At 42.2% G+C, this 9,645-nt stretch overlaps 1 protein-coding gene across 2 annotated transcripts in view; it reads left to right on the top strand.

Moving 5' to 3' along the window:
• LOC132390711 (VIP36-like protein) overlaps positions 1–9,645 on the top strand; it is a 34,714-nt gene that overhangs the window by 17,833 nt on the left and 7,236 nt on the right. For both annotated transcript variants that reach the window (XM_059963276.1, XM_059963270.1), the window contains 2 exons: positions 2,334–2,448; positions 5,311–5,436. In XM_059963276.1, the coding sequence (XP_059819259.1) occupies positions 2,334–2,448; positions 5,311–5,436 (241 nt within the window). The remainder of the gene's footprint in view (positions 1–2,333; positions 2,449–5,310; positions 5,437–9,645) is intronic.

The raw sequence follows: 9,645 nt of genomic DNA on the forward strand, positions 1-9,645 counted from the left end.
TATTGTCAAAATACATGTATGTCCCAATATATTACTCTGAGATTCACCTTCTTGCAGGAAATCGCAGTAGATACAAAGAATCACAACAGAATCAATGAAAAACTACACACAAAGACTGACAAGTAACCACTGTGTAAAAGAAGGCAAAAAATGAATAAAATTGAGTTGAGATTGAGTGCATAGGCTGTGGAATCAATTTAGTGTTGAGGTGAGTGTAGTGTTACAAAACTGTTTTTCACGTGCCCAATCTATCAGGAGCAAGGTGCACGTGTGCATACACACACATCCTTTGCTACTAGCACACAGAATAATTTAAATTGCACACTAAAGATTGTCACCCTCTCCCTCATTGGCATGTTAAGTTTATTTCACGATTGTATACAATCACATTTCCTTTTCCAGTTTCTGATGCGGACGATGTTGAGAGCGTGGAGTTTATGATGATTTGTCTGCAGATTTAGAACTGGCTATATTGTATATATTGAAGAGATTATTGATTCCAAAGAAGCAAAGGGCGTGAAGCACAAAAGAATTGCTGGTTCATTTAAAGCAAATGGCTTAACGAAACAGTAGAAACCTCTACACTGAGAGGTCAGGAGCGTGCAGCTACGAGAAATATTTATGTACAATACGGTAACTGATGTTACCTGCGTGTATCGTTGAGATTCAGAAGTTGCTGGAGATTCTGCTAGTGGGAAGAAGTGGAGTGATACTTAAAATACTTAAGTTTTTAGCAAGCAAATTACATATGAATGGTGTGCAATCTTGTGTTGTGCAATTTACCTATGATTACATACACAAATTCTACTCATTCTGCTCTGCCTTTGCAAACCAACTTCTAATTATTCTAATATTCTGTTCAGACTTTGCCCTGAGTCCTACTGTCATGATACCTACTGTGAGTATTCTGGCACTATCCATCTTCAACCACTGGCTCTTCTCTCTGCCTTGGATCACCTGGACAATAGCAATATCTACATCAGACTGCTGTTTATTAATTACAGCTCAGCAGTTCTCGTCAACAAGCTCCGTAACCTAGACCCCTGCAACTGGATCCTGGACTTACTCATCAGGAGACCACTGTCTTTGTGGATTAGAAGTAACACCTACTTTCTGACAATCAACACTGGCGTACTTCAAGGATGTGTGCTTAGCCCACTGCTCTTCTCTCTCTATATGCATGACTGTGTGGCTAGGCTTAGCTCAATCAGCATCAATAGATTTGTCAATGACACAAGTATTGTTGGCAGAATTTCAGATGTTGACAAGGAGACGTACAGGAGTAAGATGTGTCAGCTGACTGAGTAATGTTGCAACAACAGCCTTATCCTCAACATCAAGAAATAATTGTGGACTTCAGGAAGGGAAAGTGAAGGGAACACACTCATCAAGGGGTCAGCAGTGGAAAGGGTGGGCAGTTTCACATTCCTGGGTGTCAACATCTCTGAAGATCTATCCTCATGACAGTGGATAGGATGGCAGCGCCCGTATTTCATTAGGAGTTGGAGAAGATTTAGTATGTCACCAAAGACTCTTATAACAAATTTCTACAAATGTACCACGGAGAGCATTCTAACTGGTTGCATTACCATTTTAAGCAACTGGATGGTACGGTGGAATATTGGTTAACATAATATTTGAAAGTGCCAGCGATCATGATGGGGGTTCAATTCCCACCATCGTCTGTAAGGAGTTTGTACATTCTCCCCATGACTGAGTGAACTACCTCTGAATTCTCTGGTTACCCTCCCACCATATTCCAAAGATGTACAGGTTAGGGTTAGTAAGTTGTGGGTTTGCTACGTTGGTGCTGGAAGCTTGGAAACACTTGTGGGCTGCCCCCAGCATACTCTCGGATTGTGTTGGTGTCAGTGACACACTTCACTCTATGTTTCAATGTATGTGTGACAAATAAAGTTCGTCTATTTTTTTAATCATTAATAATCAACAAATTATCCAGAGAAAGGTCGGGAAGGAAGTTTTGGCGATGGGAACATCTTGGAGCCAAAATTGTAATATGATCCTGACTATTAGCAATGTTGTGGTTAGTTTTGCATTGTTACAGTGCCAGCCACTGTCTGTAAGGAGTTTGTACGTTCTCCCTGTGACAGCATGAGTTTCCTCCAGGAGCTCAGGCTTCCATCTGTAGTCTAAAGACATGCTGGTTAAATGGTCACATGGGTGTAATTGTGCGCCGGACACTTGCTGGGCCTGTTACCATGATGTATCTCTAAATAAAACAAATGCTCCCCAGGTTTGGTTGGAAACTGCTCTGTTATGGAGCTTTATCTTGTTAGCAGTCAGGCTAATTGATAGGTGTGTTCCCTCTGCAGGTTATGATTGATATTGACGGCAAGAATGAATGGAAAGACTGCATCGATATTCCAGGTGTCAGACTGCCGTTGGGCTATTACTTCGGCGCTTCTTCTGCCACTGGAGACTTGACGGGTAGGCTTCTCTCCTCCCTCCCCAGAATGGCAGACTTACTGCTTCTGTGGAGAATTTTATCCTGTGACATCTCAAAGTGCATTTATAGCCTGTGAGGAAATTTTTAATTGTACTTAGTCGTTGTTCTAATGGAGGAAATGTGTCAGCCTTTTTATGCCCAGCAAGCTCCCACTATGTGATATTGGGCCGATCATGTGTCCTTATGGGGGTGTTGGTGGATGGTCACGTATATATAGATAGAGTCAAGTTGGGTGAGATGAGAATTAAAGGTCATTGGTTAAGGGTGAAAGGTTAAGGGAAGCATGAGTGGGAATTTCATTTAGAGAGCGGTGAGTGTGGAACAAATATACAAGCATACATTTAAGAGAATTTTGGTTAAGTACATGGGCGGGAGAGGGAATGGTTCATGTGGAGAGATGAGACTGGGCAGAATAGTAGTTGGGCATGGATTAGATGGGCCAAAGGGCCTATTTCTGTGTTGTAGTGCTTTATGATTCCATGACAATGCATTGACCAGAATAGCAAGGGGAAGTTCAATTCTCTTATCCACTCAAGCACACTTTGTCTTAGTTTATGTCTGTCAAGACTGCATCCCCGACCCAGTCCCCACAGATTTGCATCCTAGATTTCAGGGAGTGGGAGCTAACCTCCAATGTTCTGACAGGGAAGAGTGATACTCAGTGACATGAGGGTGTGTGACTTGAAGGGTAATGGGATGGCGTGGTGGGAACAAGTACAGTACGACGTCTCTGTTTGCATTGTGGCCTGTCTGGGAAAAAAAAACAATGGCCTGGAATGGAAAAGTCTACAGAAAGTGGTGGATACAACCCAGTACCTCACAGGTAAAATCCTCCCCACCATCGAGCACATTTACAAGGAGCGTTGTCACAAGAAAACACTATCCGTCATCAAGGACTCTACTGTCCAGTCCATGCTCTCTTCTCGCTACTACCACTGGGCAGGGGGAATGGGCCTCCTTCGGTCAGGGTCGACCATGGATATTGCCTCCTTGCTGTCTAGATACACAAGCCATGGCAGTATAATATGGAGAGCAAGCTGTTGCTCCCCCTCTTCACACATCTGATTAACCCAAAGGAATGGTAGAGACAGATACAGTTTGGCACCAGCAGCATCGTAGGAGTTGCTAGTCACTGTTGAACTCAATGTAGGACCCCAGGTCCTGATTCTTTTCCCTCGGGGTTTACTCCAGAAGCCTTCCCGTGAGTGGGTGCAGCTGTAAGGCAGAGGAGGTTTGAGATCAGATTTTCTTCTTGATAAGCTGCTAACCACGGCTAACAAGCCCCATCTACCTAAAGCAACTGGCTTTAACGCGCTAGTAACCCACCTTCGCCCCTTCTCCTGTCAGTAGAAATGGTTCTACCGGGCTTAGTATCTAAGCCACACATGAAGGCCAATAACTGGACTTGAATGTCAGAGGATATTTGAGGCGCATGTCATTGGAAGCATTTAATAAGTAGTGGGAGCTTGTCCCCATTACTACCTCTGACTAAAACAGACTTAAAACTGAGGACAGGAGGTTCAGGAGCCTTAAGTCCTACATCACCACATTTAGGACAGTTATTATCTTACAACCATCAGGCTCCTGAACCAGCTTGGATTACTTCACTCACCTCAACTCTGGACTGATTCCACAATCTATAGACTCACATTCAAGGACTCTTTACTGCTTCTGCTGGTATTGTTTTTGTCTGCATAGTTAGTTTTCTTTTGCACATTTGTCAGTGTTTAATATATAATTTTTTTGTGAATTTTATTGTATCTTTTTTCCTGTAAGTGCATTAAAATGAATCTCAAGATAGTGTACGGTGACATCTACATACTTTGATAATGTACTTTGAAGACAAGATTCATTGGGCCAAAGGGTGCATTTTATCTGATTCTGTTCCGTGAACTATTTAATCGATATTGTGATGGAGTGGATCTCATCAGTTCTCTGGAGTCGTGAGGTTGCCAAGGCACCTCACGAATGCGGAACTAATTCAAGACACAAGACAATTGTATCCAAACTAAGACTCTAAACAGTGTTGCAGAGCAGAGGGATCTAGAAGTTCAAGATCTAAAGCCCACTGAAAGTGTACTTCGTGTTATCAAAAGTAATAGACAGTATATTGTTATGTTAAGACGTTTAACAGTATTGATGTGCAGAGGGACCACAGGATTCATAGCTCCCTGAAAGTGACTACATAAGTTGATAAGATGGTTAAGAAGGCATATATCATGTGTGCCTTTATTAGTTGAGGAACTGAGTTCTAAAGAAAATTTGCATATTGATAAAACTCTAGTTAGGCCACATCTGGATTATTGTATCAGGTTCAGGTCACCCCACTATAGGAAGGATGTCGAAGCTTTGGAGAGGGTGCAGAAGGGATTTATTAGGATGCTGCCTGGATTAGAGGGCAGATGCTATAAGGAGAGGTTGGACTAACTTGAACGACAGAGACTACGGGGAGATCTGATAGAGGTTTATAGGATTATGAATGGACAGCCAATGTTCTTTCTCTTTTTTTTTAGAAAGAGTGGTGGGTGCCTGGAATGTGCTGCCTAGGTTAGGAGCAGAGACAACTGTAGAGGTGTTCAGGTGGGTCTTAAATAGGCACATAAATGTGCAGGGAATAGTGGCATGGACGTTGTGTAGGCAGAAGGGATTAGTTTAGTTGGGATCAGCACAGTGTCCGAAGGGCCTATTCCTGTTCTGTGTTCTAAACCAATCTCAATGAATGCTGGTGAGTGGCCAGACTAACAAGGAAGGACTGAGAGAGATTCCAGTCTGGATTTCTCCTGCAGGAATGTGGTTACTCTGAAAATGACTGCCAATAACCTGAGTCTTGAATTTTTGTGCAGATAATCACGACATCATTTCAGTTAAGGTCTATCAACTAACGGTGGAGAGGGCGCCTGGAGAGGAGGAGGAGGAGGAGGAAGAAGAGGTGTTAATTCCCAGCGTGGATAACTTCATCCTGCAAGGAGGTAAGGTGAAAACTCCCAACACTCATTAAAAGATGAAACTACAGAATGAGAGAGAATAAGTCCTGCAAAAGAGATGAGCTGTATTTATGTATCTGTGATCAGTTGCAATCTCTTGTTGTTATCTTGTAGCTCAGGGGTTCCTAATCTGGAGTCTGTGGTTAGCGGTAAGGCTTTGTGACATACGAGGTTGGGAACCCCCTGCTGTAGCTCATTGTATGGTTGATAATCAAGCATGTATCAATTCCTACTGGAATCCACAGCTTTATTAGTTCTATTTGTGAATCTGCTTCACCACTCTTTTGGGTGGCAAGTTCAGAAGCTGTTCTTCCTCTTTTCACCACCTTGTCCAAGCAAACCTTAATTTTTCTGACAGTTATCTTGCATTGATTATAAAGATTAACTTTACTTGTCGCAAGTACAGCAAGTGGAATGTGTCATTTACGTCAATGACCAACACAGTCTGAGGATGTGTTGGGGGCAGCCTGCAAGTATTACCATGCTTCCAGCACCAACATAGCATGCCCACAAATTACTAACCCTAACTTCTATATCAGAGTATTAGAAAAATACAGCACAGAAACAGGCCCTTTGTCTGAGCCATTTAAATTGCCATCTCCTGTTGACTTGTACTCAGACCATTGCCCACCATCCACGTACTTATCCAAACTTCAGTTAAATGTTGAAATTGAGCTTGCGTGCACCACTTGTGCTGGCATCTCATTCCACACTCTCTCAACCCTCTGTGTGAAGAAGTTTCTCCTCATGTTCCTTTTAAACTTTTCACCTTTCACCCTTAACCATGATCTCTAGTTGTAGTCCCACCCAACCTCAGTGGAAAAAGCCTGTTTGCATTTACCCTATAATTTTGTATACAGTCGGCCCTCCTTATCCGCGGGTTCGGCATGCACGAATTCAACCAACCACGAATTGGGAAAACCCGGAAATTCTTTCTCCAGCACTTGTTGTATGAGCATGTACAGACTTTTTTTTTTCTTGTCATTTTTTCCTAAACAATACAATATAACAATTATTTACATAGCATTTACATTGTATTAGGTATTATAAGTAATCCAGAGATGATTTAAAGTATATGGGAGGATGTGGATAGGTTACTGCAGATTGGGAATCAGAAAAAAAAACAGAAGTTCTCTAAGTTGGAACAGGTACATCCAGTATTATTTAGCGTCAGTTAGTCAAACACTTGTCTTAGTATATATTTTACCTTTTTATGCATATAAAACACTTAAGAAACATATGTATTTCAATAATTAATTGTAGCTTTCATCAGGGCAGGGCCTTCACATGCTCCATTATTCTTACTTTATCCTTTAAAACTGTTCCGATTGTTGACCGACTGTAGCCTAACGCCTTTCCAATGACTGATGGCGTTTCACCTCTTCCCAATCACTTTATTATTTCCATTTTATTTTCAATCGTGATCGTTTTCCGGAACAGAAACACTGCAAGTAGCGGGCCCTGAGCTCCGCCGGGTTCTGAAGTCCACCGACTTGAGCATCCGCATTTTTTGGTATCCGCAGGGGGCTTTGGAACCAATCCCTCGCGGATAAGGAGGGCCGACTGTACTTCTATCAAACTTCCTCTTAGTCTTCCATGTTCTAAAGAATAAAATCGTAACCTATTCCGTTTTTTCCTTATAACTGGGGTCCTCCAGTCCCAGCAACATGCTTGTAAATTTATTACATCGTTCCTGTAGGTAAGTGACCAAAACTGCACACTATACTCCAATGTGTCTTTGGAATGTGGGAGGAAACTGGAGGACCCAGAGGAAGCCTGAGTGGTCACAGGGAGAATGTACAAACCCCTTACAGACAGTGGTGTGAATTGAACCCGATTGCTTGCACTGTAAAGTCTTACACTAGTCACTATGCTACTATGCCGCCTTAGTCAGTTTTGCATGCAGGGATTCACAAAGCAGCCAAGCCACAAGTTAGCATAGGTTGCTAAATATACACCATTCATTTTAAAATGGTCACTGAGCCATAAATAACACATTCTGGAGAATATGTGCTATTAGAATATTGCAGAAAGTTGTTTCTTGACTAGGTTAATTGGAGAGACCAAAGTGCATTCCTAGAACTAGAATTTAATACAGATTATTCAAACTCTCTCTGCACTCTGAACCTAGAATCTTAGAGAATGCCAAGTGGAGTGGTTTGAGGATCTCTTAAAGGTTGGATTGTAACCCATGGATGTTGAAACTGACTGCAGGCTTTATCGTGTGGCCAGGAATATTTATACATAAACTGCTCCACTCAGTGTCATTTAGGTTTCCCTCATGCCAGGAAAAGAATTCTAGGAGGATATGCATTCAGTGACCACTTTATTAGGTACACCTTTACACCTCATTGATGTAAATATCTGATCAGCCAGTCATGTGGCAGCGTCTCAATGCATAAAAGCATGCAGACATAGTCAAGAGGTTCAGTTGTTGTTCAGGCCAAATATCAGAATGGGGAAGAAATGTGATCTAAGTGACTTTGACCATGGAATGATTGTTGGTGCTAGATGGAGTGATTTGAATATTCAGAAACTGCTGATTGCCTGGGATTTTCACGTACACTAGTCTCTAGAATTTACAGAAATTGGTGCAAAAAACAAAAAAAAGTGTCAGCAGTAGTTCTGAGGGCAAAAATGGCTTGTTAATGAGAGGGATCAGAGGAGAATGGGCAGACTTGTTCAAGCTGTCAAAAAGGCAATAATAACTAATAACCATGGATTGCAATAGTGATGCAGAAAAGCATCTCTGAATGCACAGTGGGTCGAACCTTGAAGTGGATGGGCTACAGCAGCAGAAGACTGCAGGAGGGATCTAATAAAGTGGCCACTGAGTGTAAATCAATGTCTGTTATTCCCTTTCAACCACAATGATTTTTCAGGGATTCAGTAGTGGAGTTTGTCCTCTATAAAACAGTCTAGGTTTGTGGAGTGTCTCTCAATTCTTAACAGATGTTTAAACAGACAGCCTGGAATAGCAAGTCAGTGATAGTTGGTTAACTTAAAATCAGAGGTAGACTTAAAGGTGCACCTTAAATGAAGAGAGAAGTACAGAGCCTTGGGTTTGAGAATGTTGGAGGTACAGCAGCAGTGATGACGCTGTGGGAACTTCAGCTCAATTTTGAGGCAGAATTTGTATTGAAAACGAACTTGGCATGCAGCTCAACCATGGCAGATTGACTTCAGAAAATCTGACTCAAGGGCATTTTGTGTCTCAGTAAAATTCTACAGATCAACAGATTGTAGAACCCAAAACATTCATTGCTTCAGCTACAACACACATAAAATGCTGGAGAAACTCAGCAGGTCAGGAGGTATCTATAGAGGGGAACTAACAGTTGGTGTTCCAGGCCAAGACCCTTCATCAGGACTGGAAAGGAAAGGAGAAGCCAGAATAAGAGTGCAAGCTGGCAGGTGTTAGGTGAGGGTAGATGAGATGAAGTGAGAAACTGGGAATTGATAGGTAGAAGAGGTAAAGGGCTGAAAAAGAAGGAATCTAATAGGAGAGGAAGGTTGACCATTGGAGAAAGGGAAGGAGAAGGGGCACCAGTGGGAGCTGATGGGCACATTAGGAGAGAAGGGGTTAGAGCGGAACCAGGATGGGGAATAGAAAAATAAGGTGAAGGGGGAAAAACTGCTGGAAGTTAGAGAAATTGATGTTTGTGCTGTCAGGTTGACTAACAGACGCGAAGTATTGCTCCTCCAATCTTTGCTTAAGTACAGTACAAGTGACAGTCAGTCTGGTTGGAGACAGGGGAGGGGTGCAGAAAGTTCTTCATTTTACTGGAAGTCATTTAAACAGGAATGTGACCATTAAATCATGGAGCTGTCCTCAAGAGAATTGTCTCTCTGCCTTTGTAGTGCCCTTCCCTTGTGATGGTGAGTGTGTGACTGAACTCCTCGCAGCTGTGCTATCACTCACTCCCCCAGGAGTTGTTGACATCTTTGGACAAATATAAATACACCTGTGGTGCAGGGACAGATGCAGAGCTGGAGCAGATTGAAGGAGCTGTGCCACATGTTGGGATTACCTTGATAAATGTGAACTGTTTTTTCATGGAAAAACGCGGGGATTGAATTAAAGCAGAATGATTAGCAGTTAATCTATGTCTGGCCATGTAAGTGTTAGATTTTAATTTTTGTTTTGCCGTTTCCTTTAGTACCATAACATTTCCCAAATTGTTTCATGGGAAG

Source organism: Hypanus sabinus, chromosome 1 (assembly GCF_030144855.1).
Source record: "Hypanus sabinus isolate sHypSab1 chromosome 1, sHypSab1.hap1, whole genome shotgun sequence".
NCBI classification, from domain to species: domain Eukaryota; kingdom Metazoa; phylum Chordata; class Chondrichthyes; order Myliobatiformes; family Dasyatidae; genus Hypanus; species Hypanus sabinus.